At 45.9% G+C, this 21,537-nt stretch overlaps 2 protein-coding genes across 6 annotated transcripts in view; one reads left to right on the top strand and one right to left on the bottom strand.

Annotated features, from left to right (window-relative positions):
- The window catches only part of DAO (D-amino acid oxidase), a 98,537-nt gene extending 78,064 nt beyond the window's left edge, over positions 1-20,473 (top strand). For both annotated transcript variants that reach the window (XM_085859526.1, XM_085859527.1), the window contains 3 exons: positions 3,782-3,902; positions 5,924-6,022; positions 19,586-20,473. In XM_085859526.1, coding sequence (XP_085715652.1) covers positions 3,782-3,902; positions 5,924-6,022; positions 19,586-19,711 — 346 coding nt within the window. In that variant the 3' untranslated portion in view covers positions 19,712-20,473. The remainder of the gene's footprint in view (positions 1-3,781; positions 3,903-5,923; positions 6,023-19,585) is intronic.
- Positions 20,289-21,537, bottom strand: part of LOC147011164 (forkhead box protein N4-like) — a 100,964-nt gene continuing 99,715 nt past the window's right edge. For all 4 annotated transcript variants that reach the window (XM_085859524.1, XM_085859522.1, XM_085859525.1 and 1 more), the window contains one exon: positions 20,289-21,460. In XM_085859524.1, the coding sequence (XP_085715650.1) occupies positions 21,228-21,460 (233 nt within the window). In that variant the 3' untranslated portion in view covers positions 20,289-21,227. The remainder of the gene's footprint in view (positions 21,461-21,537) is intronic.

Below are 21,537 nucleotides of genomic sequence, written 5' to 3'. Positions count from 1 at the left end.
AACACTTTACCATCCCCACTACCAACAAAAAACGTCAAATTATTTATTTAGTTATATACACTTTACCATCCCCACAACCAATAAACAACTTCAAATTATTTATTTAGTTATATACACTTTACCATCCCCACAACCAATAAACAACTTCAAATTATTTATTTAGTTATATACACTTTATCATGCCCACAACCAACAAAAAACTTCAAATTGTTTATTTACTTTTATACACTTTACCATCCCCACTACCAATAAACAACTTCAAATTATTTATTTAGTTATATACACTTTACCATGCCCACAACCAACAAAAAACTTCAAATTGTTTATTTACTTAGATACACTTTACCATCCCAACTACCAACAAAAAACTTCAAATTGTTTATTTACTTTTATACACTTTACCATCCCCACTACCAATAAGCAACTTCAAATTGTTTATTTACTTTTATACACTTTATCATCCCCACTACCAATAAACAACTTCAAATTATTTATTTAGTTATATACACTTTTCCATCCCCACTTGCAACAAAAAACTTCAAATTGTTTATTTACTTTTATACACTTTACCATCCCCATTACCAACAAAAAACTTCATTTTGTTTATTTACTTATATACACTTTACCATCCCCACTACCAACAAAAAACTTCATTTTGTTTATTGACTTATATACACTTTACCATCCCCATTACCAACAAAAAACTTCATTTTGTTTATTTACTTATATACACTTTACCATCCCCACTACCAACAAAAAACTTCAAATTATTTATTTAGTTATATACACTTTACCATCCCCACTACCAACAAAAAAACTTCAAATTATTTATTTAGTTATATACACTTTACCATACCCACTACCAATAAACAACTTCAAATTATTTATTTAGTTATATACACTTTAGCATCCCCACTACCAACAAAAAACTTCAAATTATTTATTTAGTTATATACACTTTACCATCTCCACTACCAACAAAAACTTTGAATTATCAGCTCATCTGGAACGTCGTTCCAGGAAGCTTATGGGATGGCGCATCGTCCATCCGTCTGTCCATCCATAAACATTTGCAACCTCTTTTCTGAAACTACACACACGTTTTTTGATGAAACTTCACCACAACCTTCATCACCCGGTATGTACCAAAGTTTGTTCACAACATTAAAAAAAATTGAGGTCGAAGGATATACGGGAGGGTTGCCCCTTAAACTATGTATTTGTTTTCTTTGAAACTACACACAATTCCTATGACACTTGACCACAACCTTCAGTACCCGTGATGTATCTACGTTTGTTCATGGCATTTGAAAAATCCGGAACTTGGGGATCGAAGGGGGGGGTGGGGGTGTTGCCCCCGAAAATAGGTATTTTCTCTCTTCTCAGAAACTGCACAGACAATTTTGATGATATTTGAGCACAACCTTCATCACCCGTGTTGTACCAAAATTTGTTCACGGCATTAAAAAAAATCCATAGGTATTTATTTCTACTCCGTTACATATTTTCTGGGGCATCCATACCTACAAGTGGTTCCCTAGTTTTCCAGTCCAGGCACTACCAGGTGAGCGCAGGGGTATTTGCCCCTATTTTATTTTAGCTCACCTGGAATATAGTGCCGGGGAGCTTGTGGGATGGCGCGTGGTCAGTCCGTCCGTCCATTCGTTCTCAAATACTTGCAACTTCTTCTCTGAAACTACACAAACAATTTCAATGAAACTTTACCACAACGTTCATCCCCGTGTATGTATGTGCCAAAGTTTGTTCATAACATTAGAAAAATTGGGGTCTTTGGGGTGTAAGGGGCAGGTTTTCCCCCAAAATATGTCTTTGTTTTCCTTTTCCGAAACTACACAAACAATTTCGATGAAAGTTGACTACAACCTTCATCACCCATGATGTACCAAAGATTGTTCACACCATTAAAAAGGTAGTGGTCTAATGGGGTCTACCAGTTTGCCCCCCAAAAGAGGTATTTGCTTTCTTCTCAGAAACTACACACACCATTCCGATGAAACTTTACCACAACCTTTATCATCCGTGATGTACCAAGGTTTGTTCACGGCATTAACAAAATAAATCCATCGGTATTTACTTTCTTCTCCGTTACATATTTTGTGGGTCATCCATGCCTACCAGTGATTTCCTGGTTATCCTTATCCAGCCGCTAACAGGTGAGCACCCAGAGATTATTGCCCCTGTGTTTAAGGTACGGTTTGGGGCTGTCTCCTCCATGATAACTTCCATCCTTGTTTCTCTAACCAATAGACCGTCTGTATTCTACATAATACACATCGAGGTGGGTGGATGGCGAGCCCAGCATTCCAGAGCATCGTGGGGGCAGGTGTTGGGTGGCGAAGGATGTATCTAAAAATCGCCAAAAAGGAATGTTATGTACTATATGGACATTCCCCCATTCCTATTGAAAAGGCTGTACATAATTTCCCCCACATTAAAATGATTTTTGTTTCTCCTCTGAGTTGCATCATGAAGTCCCATTAACTGACAATCCTCTGATTAGGTGTTTATAGACAGCCCCGTGCACCCACTTGTATTGGGCACCAATGAAGCTGAATTTTGATGATTGTTCCAAAAAATGTATTCTCTGATAAAAACCCACCATTAATTCAACTTTTAAAACTAGATACACTCAACGTGTGTGTGTGTGTGTGTGTGTGTGTGTGTGTGTGTGTGTGTGTGTGTGTGTGTGTGTGTGTGTGTGTGTGTGTGTGTGTGTGTGTGTGTGTGTGTGTGTGTGTGTGTGTGTGTGTGTGTGTGTGTGTACTTTTGTGAATATATTGCGATGGGCAGATGTAAATGGTTTTAATCAAAATAAAGACCAATGACTGCACTTTAGTCCCAAGAAGGAAACCAGACATAATAAAGACGTGTGCACACACACACAGAGACACACACACACACACACACACACACACACACAATGATATAATATATGGTTTAGGAAACTTACCCCAGGGGCAGGAGGAGCATACATGGATACGTAGGTGACCCACGGATTAGTTATTTCATTAGTCTTTGTGTAGTTAGTCCTTGGCCCCTTGTCTAAGGGTTGTTCGGAGGCACGTGTTGGTTAGTTCGTGTTTTCCCGGTGTGATGTCTTCCTCCCCCCTACTTTGAATCTTTCCTCCTTGGACCTGTGTCTCACCTGAGAACAGCATTCTCAGGTGAGACACAGGTCCAGTCGTAGGCGAGAGACGTGATCGGGTCATTGTTTCATTTACATGTCGACTGATTTTGACATTGCATGTGGTACGTGCTTGGGAGCCTCGATGGCGCGCATTTCCGTCTGAGATTTATGTTCAAAATATAACAATTGAAATCGAGTTGTTCGTCGATAATAAACCGACGTTTGTGGACGGACGGACGGACAAACGGACGGAAGGACGGACGAACATGAACTAATTGCTCAAACCCGCTTTTCGCTTCGAGTGCGCGGAGTAATTAATTGTTCATGTTACACACCAACTCAGACCTTCAAATTGATTTCAAACAATTTTAGGGGAGCGCAATACATACAGCAAAAGTCCAAAATAAAAGACAATGAAATTAAAAAAAAAAGAGGGAATTTCAAAACAACTCTCAAAACATTCCGTGGTGTATGAAGTGGTTCATCATGTTGTTGTGAGTATTTTCCTGCAATCATGGGAGCTTCGTCTCCGAGTGACGGCTGAAGCATAAATTGGACATTTGATCGAAGGTGGAAACTTTGAGTCAATCAAACAAACTTTGCTTTTCTTGTTTGGCCACTTTGTTGGGTCAGGAGCACTGGGGTCGTGGCCTTAGGAGGAATCCTGCAGCTTGGGAACTGGAATGAAGAAGTGAATGATGAAGACCGAAGATGCATTTGGGAGGGTTGCTGCAAGTTGGTGCCAAGCTTGCGTGTAAGTGTTAAAAGCAAACCATTCCTTCCGTATATCGTGAAGCAAACAAACCATTCCTTCAGTACATCCTGATATTTCCTGCTTTCTGATGAAGGTTAAAGGTCAAGATCTTTGTAATTGTTACTATGTCTCATGTGCCAAAATGCCAGGAAGCCAGTACTGTATCTATTCCATGTCTTGCTTTCCTTTACTGTTCATCCTTTCAATCCCTATCTGCTGCCAATGTGCTGTTATTATTAGTGAACACTCCGCTGACTGATTAGCAGAGCTTTTTCTGTTCATAAAAATTCCAAAGTACCATTTATAATATTGTTGTGGAAATGGCTTCTTGGTGTTAATAATGTGTAATTATAGGGCAGTTATTTCCTTTAAAATAATGTTTAGCGTAACTGTAAAGTAATTAATTGTGATGTTAGATATGTGTTGCTTAAATGTATAGTTAGGCACCATCAACACCTCCTCATGTGCGTGTCTAAAATGATCATCCCTTTTGTCCTCTCTTATTTGTCATTTATGTCTCTTTGCGTTTCACTTGGCTTTGGGGCGCAAGTCTCGGCGGAAAAGTAAAACGAGTATTTCCGTGGCCACAGCCACAGCCGTGGCTTTCCTCCAAGCTTCAGGGTGAAGGGTCATGGTGACCCGCAGGATGATCGTCAACCAATGGTGAGTGACCAGGGAGGGGCGTAGGACGTCATGGCACGAGATGAGGCCCGGAGAACATATAATCCGCACACAGTGGGGGGGGGAGAAGAGTTGCTAGACCGAGGGGGGGAGGGAGAAGAGTTGCTGGACCGAACCTTAGAGACGACTACGCTTGGAGTCTATAAGGCTCCCGGCCAAGCCACATCCCCACCTAGCCAGCCACGCCTCTCCTCTGCCGAGTGAGCCTCACACTGAGCCACCTGCAGCAAGGACACTCCCTTGGCTCTTTGCATCAGTTCCTGCTGTGTCCTGCCAGGCACAGCCAGGATACTTCTGTCTTGTCCACCTCTAACTGGTGTCTATCTCTCGTGGCATGTCTGATGGGCCCAGATAAGGCACAAGGACCCTGCAGTCCATTTGTTGGATTTGTGGGCACGTATGCCAGTAGAGGGCAAGGGGTTTCTTTAATTCCTTAGGGGTTTCCTTTTTTTGTCCAATATCGAGGCTCGTATTGATCGCGGTCTCCACACCACTTAGAAGATCGCATCACGAGACTCAGATTGCTCAGATCAGCCAAAGAATAGATCCAGTCATGTGACGCCTGACATTGGACCGCTTTGGGGCTTCCAATTCACATGGTATTGTGGCCTTTAGACACGTGATCCGGCGAGGAGTCTTCAAAGAGGTCGACCGTTGTAATCGCTTTGACACGACCCTCCGGATTTGAACCACGCAACCGGAACAACCAGTGGCTGTAACAATACAATCCGTTTGTTGCAGACATTAAATCCTTGCTGTGTTGATATTTGTCAAGTGTTAAAACTTGTGGCCTCCCAACATCAGGTGGAAATATTGCATTTTGTTCTTCTTACAAATGTCCAGATATCTTGTTTTGGTTTTACCTGAACAGAGTTCCTGCAAAGTCTTACACAAGGCTCAGATGATTCACATTATGAGTTCCCTTACAAAGAACTTCAACGCAACACGCACCATTTTTAAAGTCTTTGGTATGATTTGGCTAGGATTGGGTTCGATCCATCGACCTCCCAGTCTCAAGGTGATGCTCCAACTGTCGACCCATTGCACCACCAAGTCGAGTTGATTGCTTAATTTAAATCCACAAGGGGGCAGACGTTCATCAACCTGCTCTGAGTTTCAAGTATTATTGTCTTTCTCAGCTCTGTTAATTATAAGGCATCACAGTGCACACTAAGTGAAGTAGAGTAAATCATGATAAAATCTGGAAGCATCAATATAACACTGTTCTGATAAAATGTTCCTTTCAAGGTGGGACAAACTGTACGGACATGGAAACAAGATTACCTGTGTGTGCTTGCGCACACACACCTGAACATTTCACATTGATGCGTTTGCTGCAGAACACCCATGTGGTGGAAGAATGGGCTGGATTCCGTCCGTGTCGAAGTTCCATCCGACTTGAGAGAGAGACCCTTGGATCTGGATTCTCCAAGGTTGAGGTGAGTCCTTCCTGAAGACAGAAACACCGCGGACGACATCCTGACATTTTCTTCGAATTATTTTATTATTACTTCTTACGCAGCCTCTGGTTCATGCTGGTTGTGTCATTGCTGGGAGCGTGGCTGTGTTGCTGATGCGGTGCTCCCCTGTTACCAGTAAGCTTGTACTCATTTTGCTGACCTCAGAAGGATGACGGGCTGAGTCAACCCACCTGGTTTTAATCCAACAGCTTCACAGCGGCTCAAACTCAAGACCCTTAGATCTTAAGCCAGTCACCTTAACCGCTAAGCCAACACCAGGGTTATTTTTTTGGAAGAAAAGATATTAAAACGTTAGGAGCCAACAAATACAACTACTGATGGGAAAGACAGATTTTTTTTTTTTCATTCAGATCTCTTCTTCTTCGTTTCTTGTGCAGCACATGACTACGGGTCACATCATTTGTTTGGGGCGCAGCTGTGCAGCTGATGCAGTGTCCCCTGTTGGTTAAAGCAGGAATTTGGTATTTGGCCGGGGTGCCGGTAAGAGCGAACCGACTTCTAACCGAGTATGGTGGGTTGCTCGAGTTCAAGAAAAAGAAACAAAACAGAACAATAAGATTTCATTATCAAAAGGAATCAATTTATTGAAACCCGCAATTATACACATGAAATGTGAAGACAGTAGCTTCATCCAATCAGTGGATTGCCCTGAAATGAGGGGATAGAGACAGTTCTCTAACGAAAACATTCCGCATAGCCATTGGCCAGCTCATGAAACTTACAACACATTAGCTCACCATTAAACAAAGAGATGACTAGCATGTTACAGCGTTGGCCTCAGTAACGAGTGCAATGTATTCTGGTTTATAACTCAAGATACTGTACGTAGAGGTGCACCCTGAGTACTATGGAAACCACGATTGTAACATTATCTCCATCATCAATGTACTAAATGTACTCAATGATGCTGCCCCACTCATGCCCTTGACGAGCAATTGTTATCAGTGCCTCGTGAGGTTATTGACCCAATACAATGCCGTGGAAACCCTTTAGTCCCCCAGCTTAAGGACATCTCATAGGACAACCGAAACAGCTGTATGTATCTCCCTGTAGCTTCTAGAAAAGCCCATCAGGCATCCCTGTGGTTATTCATCAAATCATTGAAGCAGTGTGGTCTTGGCATGACCACTGCCAGCAAGATACTTGTCTGTGTGTTGCAAAACAGTACCATGAACCCTTGCTGTTATGCGGAAGCACACCTTACATCATATCAAGAGATTTTTTTTTTTTTTTGGTATACAAGGTCAAGGCTCATGGAGGAGCTGGAAAACAGGACAGATCAGATCAGAACACAACAGAACAAAAGGAACAGCAGAAAGAGGGGGAAAATACCAACGGCAGAGTTGAAGAACAAAATAGAGAGATTTGGAGAAATAAGAGATGAGAGGTAGGGGAAACGCAGGGGGTGGACAAGATGGATGGAGAAGCAAACACTCAGGAAGGAAAAACTGGAAATTTGGAAGGAGGTGGGCTTGGGTGAGAGAGGGGGGGGGGAGGCTAACAGGGGTAGAAAAGAAGATCATGGTTTTGGATGAGGGATGATCTGAGATGAAGACCTGGAGGGAAGAATGCGATCGAAGAGAATGTAGAAGTTGGTTTCACAGACAGGGGGAAAAAAAAAGAGTAATGAATGAGTGGACGTGAGCACTCATTCTGGATTTTGGAAGTTGCAGCAGAAAGGGGTTGCTGTGGACCATATACACCCTTCAGAAACCTGGTGGAGGGGGACAAAATTACATAAAGGGCAGAGGGTGCAAGACCAGAAAGGAGGCAGAGGAAGACATAGCGACCATCAACCTGTCTGCAATGACAAAGTAATTGGTCCATAGATTCAGTTTCATCGGGAGCAATTCTAATAATCTTAAAGGCATTGGTTTCCACAGCATCAACCTGAGCAAGATGTGAGACGGGGAGCCAGCCCAGAGGGTCTTACTCCATCAAGCTGCGGATGAAGGCCTTGGAGGTGGATAGGAGTTTAGGTGTGCCAAGGAAATACTTTGCATGACGGAGGATGCCCAGTCGGCGGCCAGCTTTCGATGGCCGTTCGTCAACCTCATTCAATTGTGCAATGCAATATCCATAACTAACAGAGACATGGGCTAACCGAAGGCCACATGAGGCTGCAGTCTGTTGTAAGTTCAGGGCACAGCAGGAACCATGACATTTATGAGAGAATCCACTGGCCTTGCACAGGACACATCATCATCAGGACACATCATCATCATCCGCTCCCTCGAAGAGCAACGCCAACAGATCATTACGCAGTAAGTAGTACACGATCAAAACATGTCCCTTTCATTGAAATTATGTTCGTACACAACAAAACAAGACATAACGAAATGGACATCAGAAAAAAAAAATCAAAATCTAACTTGAGCCACATAAAAGTGGGCTCTGTGGTTATTGTTCTGACTCTTAACAAAGGGTAAGTCTTGTTCAGCATGCCGAGCTAAAACAAATAATCATACAATTTCCACAATTGCAATGATCAGATTATTTGGGTAAGAAGATTAAATGGACTGATTTCTGATGGCCTGTATTCACCATTGAGATATCTCGATGGTTTTCGAATCACATGGCTTGATCTGGTCAAATACGGAAAGTCGTCCTGCCTTGTTGGCTCGGCCCTCTTGTCATCATTGGAGCAGCCATTAGTGTCCATTGCTGAATCGTTGTCATTGTTGAAGCGTATTCATCAAGCAACTGGTGGACTGATATTTTGGTTGGATAGGTTCGTCCTGCAGATTGACGCAACAAGTGGGTGAATGAAGTTTATGCAAGTGTGTCCTGGTTCTTTGAAGACGTGTACCATTAGGCGTCTGCACAATATAAGAGCAGGGTTCATTGCAGCGTGCCACAACTTCCCCAGGATACCATTGTTGCACGTCCTTGTTCAGAATCTGAACCCGATATCCAATAACCAATTGAGATAATTCCGGCTAGGCCATTCTGTCGTATTGCTTCGCCATCTGGTCTCGATATTCCTTCAGTCGTTGCTGAATTTTAGTTTGCCAATTGCAGTGCAGGAACTGATCAATGCCTTGGTAGATTGGTACGTACAGGCCGGTTGAGCAGCATTTTCCTTGGACTTAGGAGATGGGAATCTACAGGTGTGCATCTCAGGTGCTGCAGCACAATATCCATGTCGTTCCCCAACCTAATACACTTTTTGATCAGGTTCTTCACTGTGTGAACTCTATCGATGGAACCATTACTGCATGGATACCTCGGCGATGTTGTCGTCTGTTTTACATTCCACTTAGTGCACATTATGGTATGATTATCCACATACTAGGGTCCATGTCTGGCATGATCTCCAGAGGTGGAGCAAACATAGTGAAACACTCAGAGATGACCTTAGCCACTGCACAACTGGTCGTGTATTCCACTCTCTTCACACTTCTAATAATCCGTCACGATGAGTAGGTCTGACCTTCAAAGGAGACACTTCCAATGAGTACTCCAACCTCGACAGGGAAAGGAGATAAGAGGATACCATTGAGAGCCAAATGCTGAATCTGAGAGTTCAGGAAGTCAGTAAGCCATGGGAGGGAGTGGTCTTGGATGCTATAGGCAGATAATTTAGAGAGCAAGTTAGGGTACCAGACTGTTTCAAATGCATGAGAGACATCAAGAGACAGGATCCTGATCTTTTTTCTGAGATTCAGGACCTCAATCCATTGCTGAGAACACAAAGCATCCAAGCAGAGAAGAAACATCAAATAAACAAACCAATTGACAACTAACAAAAAGAGGTGAGAGGGTGGGGGGAAAAAAAAATCATAAAAACCTGGAAAGGGGGGAGTGCTTGGAAATGGGGTCATTTTGAGTAGAAGAGATCATGAGTATGGATTGGGGGGGGGTGGATGACCTGATGTAGTGGTAAGCAGCTGTTTTGAAACCCTGGAGGGAAGGATGGGATTGAACAGACTGGGGAAGTTGGTGCCACAAACGAGAGAAAAAGAGGAACAAATGAGTGGAGGTGATCAGTGAGGCTCGAATTTGAGAGTTTAACCAGAAATGAGTGAATGACCTACCATGTGTGCCATGCAGAAATCTGGGAGAGTCAGAGCCAAAAGAGGGCAGCAGGTGCAAGACCAAATTAGGAGGCGGTGGAATACAGAGGCCACAAACCTGTCTGTATTGCGAAAGTAACAAGCCGAGACACTCGGCTTCGGCATGGAAGATCCCAATGACTCTGAGGGCCTTGTCTTGTGTTCCATTGCATCAGGAAGGGCAAGGGTGCCAACCCCTGTGTTAAATAATGTAACGTGTTAAATAAGGTGATGTAAAGGACGCTGCATCAACTGCGATAAACTTAAGAAAAAAAAAATTCGCCAACCTTTAAAATTTTTATTTTATTTAAATTGAATTATTCAGCAGAGGCCGAGTGAAGCGAGATCGAGACTGTTTATTCCTGCAACATGAAACAACCTGAAACCCATGCCTGGAGAAAACAGACTTTTTGGAACACCGGCCACATTTTCCATGCAATCATCATGTGATTTTGTTAAACGAGAATGAGCGCACTATGGTCACAACCGGTGACATCAATGCAATACAGTAGCACCCGTCCCTAATTTATTTTACGTTGTTTGTATGATGTAACTTCACTTCCCCCACCCCCACTCTGAACGTTATGTAATTTTTGAATGGCCCCAATGTGTGCGCAAATTACCGGCGGATGTGGTGACCTCTCGTTCACACTTTCAGTTTAATGTACATTTATTTTACGTGGAACAAATAAACTGCATACAAAAGGAACACGTAAATTTAGCAGACAACTTTCGCCAAGTGGTGGTGCAGTTTTAATTACTCGTGCATGCCCGTATGTGGGTGGCCGTACATGCAAAAAAAAAAAAATTACTTTCAAACCGCGTGCCAGAAACAACCACACAGGCCGTTCCTTCGCTCTCACGTGACCGTACATGCAAAAAAAAAAAGCTTTCAAACCGCGTGCCAGAAACAACTACACAGGCCGTTCCTTTGCTCTCACGTGGCCGTACATGCAAAAAAAAAGCTTTCAAACCTTGTGCCAGAAACAACCACACAGACCGTTCCTTCGCTCTCACGTGGCCGTACATGCAAAAAAAAAAGCTTTCAAACCGCGTGCCAGAAACAACCACACAGGCCGTTCCTTCGCTCTCACGTGACCGTGGGTGCAAAAAAAAAAATTAAAAATAAAAAAACTTTCAAACCGCGTGCCAGAAACAACAACCACACAGGCCGTTCCTTCGCTCTCACGTGGCCGTACATGCAAAAAAAACCAAAAACTTTCAAACCTTGTGCCAGAAACAACCGCACAGGCCGTTCCTTCGCTCTCACGTAGCCGTACATGCAAAAAAAAGCTTTCAAACCTTGTGCCAGAAACAACTACACAGGCCATTCCTTCGCTCTCACGTGGCCATACATGAAAAAAAAAGCTTTCAAACCTTGTGTCAGAAACAAACACACAGGCCGTTCCTTCGCTCTCACGAGGCGGTACGTGCAAAAAAAAAAATTACTTTCAAACCGCGTGCCAGAAACAACTACACAGGCCGTTCCTTCGCTCTCACGTGGCCGTACGTGCAAAAAAAAAATACTTTCAAACCGCGAGCCAGAAACAACCACACAGGCCATTCCTTCGCTCTCACGTGGCCGTACGTGCAAAAAAAAAAATTACTTTCAAACCGCGAGCCAGAAACAATCACACAGGCCGTTCCTTTGCTCCCGCGTTCTCGCGACAAACACACTTCCACACACAGAGTTAATTAAAATCAAGTTTCCCTCCCCGTTTTTGCTTGCCATGACATTCGCTGCCATGTAACCGGCACGGCCCGTGACGTCATCGTCAGCCTGTCGCCATTCCTTTGCTCTCGTAAACGACCACTGGATTGAGGCATTCTGTTTATCTAATATGGAATAGGCAAAGCCGAGAAGCGAACGTAGAATTCTTCTTACATTCGCTTCTGACTTTACATAAAACTTGTTCACAACTGTATACTTGCCACCGAGACCGTGGGACGTGTAAGCGCCGCACAGCTGATGATTTTGATGCAATTTCCGGTTACTTCGGCCTGGATTCGGGATCAGCGATCAAATAATGTAAATCACGATTAAAAAATATTTTTTGAGATATCTTCATTAAAATTAACTTTGGGGAAAAAATAATTGAATAAATAAATAAATAAACGATCACTTCGAGTCAAAGAATAAAATAAATGAAAAGTTCCGGAAAGAGTTTCAAAATCACTCCCGGTAATGTTAAATACTAAATAAACACTTCCTGTCATGAACAAAATCACTTTCGGAAGTATAAAATTAACTTGGGGGAAAAAATAATTGAATAAATAAATAAACACTTCCGGTCATGATCTCCCGGCATGCATCATTCCCCATGAAAAAAAACCGGAAACAAAAAAAAAACAGAAACAAAACAAAAAACGGAAGCAAAATGGTCAGAGCCAACGACACGGATTCACAATTGGCAGGGTATTGTGTTGTTTCCTATTCTCTCATGTGCACGCGTTAAGTAATATTCACAAGATAGAAATTGTGCTGTGTCACGTGATTGGGTTTTCGTATATCATGCCTCGCCCGCTAGGGGTGGCAGGACTGTGCTTCCGGCTGCGCAATAAAGCGGAGTAGATGGCGGCCCGCGTGCTTCTTGCGTCCCACCGCACCTAGTACACACTAGTTGGCGACGAAGATGGGGTCATACGGACTTATGCCCGTTTTCGACGGGGACGACTTCGAATTGTTTTCGGAGCAATTGGAATGCTATTTCCACGCGAACGATGTGGTCGACGAGAGCAAGCAGAAGTCGATCTTGCTCGCTTCGCTTTCGCTGGAGCATTATCGGCTGCTGGGGGATTTAGTGGCACCGAACAGGCCCCGGGATGACGGGCTGGCGTTTCGGGACATCGTGGAGAAAATGAAAGCACACATGGCGGTTGAGCAGACTCGCGGGGATGTTCGAGCCATCACCGGCCACGCGGGGTCGCGAGTGCCCCGGGACGCGCGCACGACCTTCGATGCGGGTCGGACGTCGCCGTGCGGCGGGGTGACACCGCGGACATGCTTGGGATGTGGAGGTCGACACCTGCGCTGTGCGTGTCCGTATAAAGGCATCGTGTGTTTGAATTGTCACAAGGTGGGTCATTTGGCACGTGTGTGCCGTGGGGCGTCGGCCACCGTTAAGGTCGTGGACGGCGATGTGCGAGGCGACCCGGGGCGGAACCAGCGGCCGTTGTTGAGCCTGTTTTCAATTGGCCTGGCGACAGCGCGCCCGATGACGGTGGAGGTCGAAGTGAACGAAACGCCGATCACGTTCCAGGTCGATACGGGAGCAGCGGTGTCGCTCATCGGCGAACAGACCGCGCGTAGACTCAACGGCTTGAAGCTTATCAGGTCAAACCTCTCGCTGTTCACGTACACCCGCGAGAAGATAACGCCAGTCGGGATGGCAGACGTGTCTGTGCGGTACCAAGGCCAGGTCGCCACGCTTCGGGTGTACGTCGTACGGGGGAGGGGGCCGTCTCTCCTCGGCCGAGATTGGATGACCCGCATCAGGCTAGACTGGGCCGCAATTCACCTTGTGCAACCCGTGCCGAGCCAGTGGGAGGATCAGTTGGAGGAGATTCTTCAAAGACATCAAGGGTTGTTTAGAGACGGCCTTGGAAAGCTCAAGGGCATGGAGGCGAAACTCTTCTTGAAGGAGGGGGTGGTTCCTCGGTTTTGTAAACCGCGTCCTGTGCCGTATGCCCTGCGGGACAAGGTCAAGGGTGAACTGGATAGGCTGGAGGCCTGTGGAGTGATCGAACGGGTGTCGTGCTCGGATTGGGCCACCCCGGTTGTCACGGTGCTGAAACGGAATGGGGACGTCCGATTGTGCGGGGACTTCAAATCCACAGTTAACCCGGGGCTCAGCGTGGAGCAATATCCATTGCCGTCAATCGTTGAAATATATGCGCGATTGGCGGGGAGTCGATACTTCACGAAGCTAGATCTGCGTGATGCATATTTTCACCTGCCGATGGATCCCGGGAGTAGCGAGCTTTTAACAATCAACACGTGTCAAGGACTCTATCGATATACCCGACTCTGTTTTGGGATTGCTTCGGCCCCAGCTTTGTGGCAGAAAGCCATGGATCAGATTTGCAGTGGCCTGCCCGCTCAGACCTACCTGGACGATGTACTCATTGCGGGGAAAACGGCGGACGAGCATCTTGCGAACATTGCCCGAGTGCTGACAAAGCTAGAAGCGTGCGGCCTGCGCTTAAACAGGAACAAGTGCGTGTTCTTCAAGCAGCGCTTGGAATACCTCAGGCACATCATCATGCCGGAGGGGCTGTTGAAAGGTCCTCGGAAGGTGGAGGCGATTCAGCGCGTGCCACTGCCTCGCGACAAGACGCAGCTGCGTTCGTTCATTGGTATGGCCCAGTATTACCAAAGGTTCGTGCGCGGGCTCAGCTCACAACTTGCGCCGCTGACGCGGTTGCTCAAGAAGGACGAGCGCTGGATTTGGGAGCCTGCACACCAGGCGTCGTTCGACCGCGTCAAGCAGCTGCTCACAGAGGATACGGTCCTCGTGCACTATGAGCCTGCGCGTCCGCTCCTATTGGCATGCGACAGCTCTGCATATGGCATCGGGGCAGTGCTCTCCCACAGGATGGACGATGGTTCTGAGCGGCCTGTTTGTTTTGCATCCCGGACCCTGTCCACAGCAGAGCGCGGATATGCCCAGATCGAACGGGAGGCTCTCAGCCTCGTCTGGGGTGTGCGGAGGTTTCATCAATATCTGCTGGGACGGCATTTCATTTTACAGACGGATCACAAACCGCTTCAATTCATCCTGAGACCCGAACGCGGGGTGCCGGTGGTAGCAGCGGCGCGAATACAGCGGTGGTGTCTGTTTCTGGGTGCTTACGATTATGATATTCAGTTCCGAAGCACCGAGAAGCATGCTAACTGCGACGGGCTCTCACGCTTGCCGTGTGCGGAGGGTCCAGCTGCGTCTGAGCTGGGCGACCGGGTCGATGTGTTCGCGCTGGACCAGGTCCAAAGCGGGCCGGTCACGGCCAGGCAGGTCGCGGTGGAGTCGGCTCGTGATCCGGTGCTTGCCCGTGTCGTCCAGGCGATTTCTACGGGGAATTGGAGCGATCTGCCTTCGACACCGGCATTTCAACCTTTCACGTCACGCGCAGCGGAGCATCGTTGGTCCAGCGGTGCATAATGTGGGGGATGAGGACCATGATTCCACCGAGGTTCAGGCAGCGGTGTTTGGAAGAACTGCATGTCAGTCACCTTGGCATCGTGAAGACCAAGAGTCTTGCTCGTAGCCTGTTGTGGTGGCCGGGGTTGGACAAAGACATTGAGCAATTGGTTAAGCGTTGCGCCACGTGCCAGACAGATGCTGATAACCCGCGTCGAGCTTCGAGTCTCTGGCCTGTGCCAGACCGAGCTTGGCAGAGGGTCCATGTAGATTTTGCGGGGCCGGTTAATGGCAGGATGTTTTTGATTGTGATTGATGCATTCTCTAAATGGCCGGAGGTTGTAGTAATGCAGCATACTTCAGCAAGCATTACGGTAGAGAAGCTGCGGACGATCTTTGCTAATAAAGGGTTGCCAGAGATCCTGGTCTCTGATAATGGTCCGCAGTTCATCGCGGGTGTATTTGATGAGTTTATGCGCCAGAATGGTATTCGACATCTAAGGTCCGCACCGTATCATCCTGAGACGAATGGCCAAGCTGAGTCGTTTGTCAAGATGTTGAAGAGGGCTTTGCGCAGGGGGGGTGTTGCACCTGTGCAGGCGGTGGTCGATGTTTTTTTGCTCCATTACAGGAACGCAGTTCATCCTGTCACGGGTGACTCGCCTGCCATTCGTCTCTATGGACGGGCTTTGCGGTCCAGGCTAGATTTGCTGCGACCTGGAGGGTCGGGGAGTGGGGCAATGTCGCGTCCGACGCGGCTGCGCAGCTTCGAGGTGGGGCAGCGGGTGATGGTACGCGATTATTTCCACGGTTCCAAGTGGGTGCCGGCGGTGGTCTCTGGGGTGCTGGGGCCGGCGAATTGCATGGTGCGGACTGATGGTGGGGAGGTGTGGAAGCGCCACGTGGACCAGATGCATGATCGCTGTTCAGCGTCACCCCCTCCACACCTCCCCGAGCCGAATGTTGCGGAGCCCCCACCGTTAGTCTCGCCGGCACCTGACGTTGTATCGCCGGGACTGGCTGGGCCGGCGTCGAGGGGGTCTTCACCTGATGCCGTCCTACCCGGGGACGTTGAGCAGGCTGGGCAGTCGGGAGTAGCTGGTGTTGCGGAAAGTGCGAGTCCGGCTAGGGTGTCACCTCGACCGAGCCGGGAGGCGTATGAGCCTGGACTGTCTGGTGGCGCTGCCCGTCCGAGGCGGGTCAGGGTGCGGCCGCGGTACTTGGAGGATTATGAGTGTTGATGGGTTTCTGATGGTCATGTTGTGATTATCCGTTCGTTATGTGACGGGTCATTTTACGGGGGGAGGAGTGTGCTGTGTCACGTGATTGGGTTTTCGTATATCATGCCTCGCCCGCTAGGGGTGGCAGGACTGTGCTTCTGGCCGCGCAATAAAGCGGAGTAGATGGTGGCCCGCGTGCTTCTTGCGTCCCGCCGCACCTAGTACACACTAGAAATAAACCCAATCGTGTTTATACACCGCACAGGGTTTAACAACAACCGGAAGCAAAAAGTCATAGCGAACGACACGGATTCCAAATAGCCAGGGCAATTGTGTTGTGTTGTTGTTGTTGTTGTTGTTTCCTATTCTCTCACGTGCACATAAGTATTAAGCTCACTTCGTTCGCTATAAATGCGCATAAGAAATCGAGAAAATTATTAGAATACACGAAGTCAATTAAATTTTGTCTCCTACTTGCTCATTTTCAATCGTAAGTTATCGCGTGTTTAAAATTTACTTCCTGGTTCGGAGCATACCAGTTCACGCTGATGTTACCGAAATTTATACACCGTCTAATATGAAAACGATCATAACTTGGGGCATTGTGTTTATCTATAAATGCGTATAAGAAATCGAGAAATTATTAGAATGCACGAAGTCATCAATATCCGCAAGTCCGTACGTTGTAACCCGTAATGGGGACCGCGGCTGAGGTTCTCTTCCCCCATTGGCCACGCCTACGCAGCAACGTGTCCTGTCATTGGTTGGTAAATAAATGGCCATAACTTGGGAACCACTTGTTCGATTAATATGAAACCTTGAAAAGGCACATCCTCAGGACCCCAGCAATGTTGGTGGCAAGTTTCAATTAGATCAGACCAGTGGTTGTCAAAAAACAACGGACACACACACACACACACACACACACACACAGCTGGAATTATAGATATATGAGTGATTGACTTTTAATGGCTAAAGTGGTGGGCTTGGGATCCCAGAGTCCTGAGTTCAAATTCTGCTTGGCTGTTGAATTAATACGAGGTGGGGTTGACTGCCTGTCATCCTTCCGAGGTCGGCAAAATGAGTGCCAGCTTGCTGGTATCCTGTGTCGGAGTGGCGACCCGTCCAGGATTGTACCCAATAGCCAAGGAGACTGCTTAGGCAGCACCAACGCTCTGCACAGAGTATGGTCCCAATGGATGGAAGGACATTTCACTAATTTGTGGAAGAGGTAACAAAAGACGCATCCAGAGACCGCATCATGAGTCACAAATCCGATCGAAATAGGATGATGTTTAACCAAATTACAACAGGAACGGCTTTGGGGAGGCACGTACTGTGCGTGCTGATGGGCTTGATCAAACCCCACCAATAATTTATATTCGAGATACAATTACATTTTTTCGGGGTCCCTCATCGTAACACTCGACCCAAACAAAGCCAATGGAAATCTGCAATAACAAACTCAGGCAGTGTGTAATCAGCAGAGGCTGCTGATTTGGCCCACCAGAAAACAAGATGACAGACATATTGTTTTGTCCGGATGCCATGGTGGGTGGGGTCCAGCATCTGTCCGATCAATGGGCGCAGATTTCAAAAAGACGACTCCCCAATAAGAACCACAACTACAACAACCATGCGGAGCCCTTGTAGACCTGTGACATGTCACAGGTAAAAATTATCCATGGGTAGACACTCTTATGTTGAGAGTTCTATGTCAATCGCTCAAGTGGTTGCAGAGAAAGCAAGTTTAAAAGCGAATAAAGGTGAAAAAGTGAGGGCGGAAGGGTTTTTTAATTTTTTTTAAAGTGTGGACCTCAGCCGACATTCCACAACATGGTCAAGGATGGTTGTGGATGCCTGTTGCTAATATATGTGCTTGAACACTGTGGAACACAAATAACCTTTTTGGCACTTTCAAAACCTTTCTGTTAAGCAGTACTTGGACAAAATATTACGGCATTTTACGTCATCACGACCAATCAAATTTGCCGCTCACAGACCCTGCCCATGTCCTTGTTTCTTAAGACTGCGTGGGGTAAGGTATTCTATGGCCACCTGGGGTGGGGGTTGGGGGAGGGGGTGTGAATGAAAGCCTTGTTGATGGATCAGACTTCAGGTGTGTCACCGAAAGACTTTGTACGACGAAAGATGCCCAGCCGGGGCTGGCTTTGGAGGGCAACTTTGAAATGTGGTTTGCACAAGAAGGATCATGGCTGACAGAGAGGGCCAAAAGTTTGTGTGACAACTTCCTCAAGTTGATTTAAGAAAGTAGATCTTTGCCAGACGGTCCTTTTGGAGAGACAGAGGGAGAGTGAGAATTGTCAGGATTGAACGACAAATTCCAAGTGTTTGGCCAGCTATGATTCCATCAAGATTAAGGAGTTCGACAGATACATGGGGCAAATGGTAAACACAGGGGTCCGAGAAATAAACATAGGATTTCCGGTAAAGTGATGATGATTTGACACTTTTATTGACAAAGCAGGAAAAAGACTGACAGGGTCTGGAAGATGGTTTCATGGACAAGCAGAAATGAAGTAATGGAGGTGAACTGTCAAATCTGGACTTTGTTTGAACACAAAATCTACACTCATAGAAGAGTGGGAAAGCCAGATGGAAAAAGGTAAGATATTGGATGGCAATAAAATAATGGACAGAAATAAAAACAGGAAGTTTGTCACATTGGGGCAGTGGAGAAATTGGTACAAGCAGACAGCAAGGGAATAAACAAGCAGGAAATGAGGAGATAGAGGGGAGGAAAGAATAACCAACAAGTAAGAGCATTGGATCGGGTTGGGTTATTAGGGATATTCACAGTACGCCTGGATGTGTGTTTAACCAGGTCGTGGTTACTGGAAGACTGTGTATGACTTGGAGCAGCTGGGAATAGTCAGAGGGTTGTGAGAGCAGAGAGTGACACCGGAGAGGTGGTTTTTAAAAAATAATAAACAGAGGCCACTGACTTGTCTGAGATGCAAAAGCAACAGTTCTTGTGCTCCGTCCTCATCAAAAGAGATGACAATAGTTTTGAGTGCTTTGGATTCCAACGAATATCATATTTTTCTTCCTTTTCCCCACTCCTTTGTATACGCTTGCCCCTTCCAGCTGATCCACAACTACGGTCATGGAGGCTACGGGATTACAATACACTGGGGGTGTGCACAAGCAGTCGCTGCTCTCTTCGAGGAAATTTGTGCCGAGAAGAAACGCGCCGTACCATCGCACCTTTGACATTCACAGTCGCTCGAGTAAAGTTCAAGCCATGTTGATTTCTGCAGAATAACACGTCGTGATTCTGATGTTGCACAAAATAAAATAAGAGGATGTTTGTCAAAGATGGGATTGCACCCAAGACGATACAGTGTTGTAATTTTTATATTTAATGAGCAGGAAGGGGTACCCAGCGTTGCTCAGTGCTGTTCTCATACCGTTGGCATTTTTTGTGGGGGCCTAAAACACTCCCCTCAACCCACAAAGGAATGGGGTCAGGGATCACTTAATATTATCTTTGTCATCGCTATACAAAGGTTTGGCCAAAAAAATTGGCGACAGACACACAAACATTTCTCTTATAGTTTAGATTAACGAGCACCCCACTCCCCACCCCCATGCCCAATTGGAAGAGGTGGGGAGGGACAATCGAACGAATCTACATCTTCTCTTTATCTCGAACGTGTCAATGAATGCTTCAACTCTTGTAGCTTGTTCAAAAAAAAAAAAAATGTTCCCATTGAAAAATTACATCGTTCTCCCATCTTGGGTGTCGTCCCGTCTTCGGTCATTTTTCCTACAAGTGATTTGCACAAGATATGAATAAAAATGATTTATTTTAAAGAAATATAACAAGACTCCATAAATAGAACGACCGGCTCCGTTTGTAAGTGGATTTCCAGCGAGCCTTTTTGGTTACATGTTATCTGACAATTTCTCCAATAACTATTATCCTCTTTGAACTGCTTGTTTTGTATGACCTATAAAATCCATTTCAATCAACTTGTGCCTATCGGATCTTCCTCTTTTTTTTTCCTCCCTCCTTAGTTTTCAATCACTCGAGGTTTAACAGAATTTTCACAAAGTTTTACCAAACTCGATAAAAAAAATTCCAATCTCTCCTGATATTTCATAACAACAACAAATAATATCAATTAATTGTGGTTCGCAACAGAAGTGACATGCACCGCAGGCAGTAAGCAATTCACATTTTCATGATGTAGGCCATTTCTCCGAGAGAAAAAACAGAGCTCTCACCTACATTCTGTATGCAGTACACTTAACTGCCATCGGAATTACAATTAAAGCTATTAAACATAATAGCCAGGACACAATCGGTGCACATAATGTTTTACTTTGTCGCATGGAGTCTGCGTTGAAATCATTGCTTAAGAGGTTTGGAGTGGCTGGATTTCACTAAAAGCAGATATTTAATGGACCTTTGGCATACAAAACATTCATTAGAAAAGAAACACCCGCAGCCCAGTGCCGGAGTATTTTAAACCACACAAAATGCAATTATGTACATGCATCTTTAAAAAGAATAAGAAGAGTCGAAGATATTTACAATGTTCATAAATCATGAAACCCGTGGTGGAAGGCCGCAGCTCGCGTACGGAGTGCGTGAATTCACAACATTTCAGATCACGCGACAGGCTTTGTGTTGAACATCTGTTTTCAACAAGCACACCGGCACGGGGAGCGATTGTACAAGGGTTTGTCCGAGCTCGCCGGTGTCCTTTGTATAAAAAAAAAGTCACACGAGTCTCAGGGGTGGGCTGGTCGGTACTCCCAAGTACGCGGTGGCCGTAGAGTCCAAGGCCGAGAAGGAACTGTGAAGGAAACTGAAAGAGTCTGCACTGCTACTGAGGTCCATGGATTTTTGGGGTTGGCAGCCGTGTGACGGTGCGGTGGTGATCGGACTTTCATTACTCAAAGGAAGGTTTTCTTCGGGAAAGCTTTCCCGTTGGAGTGCTTCCCAAACACTACCTGGAAAAGGGCACAGAAACATCACAGCTGAACTACAGGCAAAGCTAACATGTGAATAATTCTCCAGAAGCTTACAT

Source organism: Eptatretus burgeri, chromosome 16, assembly GCF_056783735.1.
Source record: "Eptatretus burgeri isolate ZD-2024b chromosome 16, Ebu_testis_v1, whole genome shotgun sequence".
NCBI classification, from domain to species: domain Eukaryota; kingdom Metazoa; phylum Chordata; class Myxini; order Myxiniformes; family Myxinidae; genus Eptatretus; species Eptatretus burgeri.
This window is presented reverse-complemented; position numbering and strand designations above follow the sequence as displayed.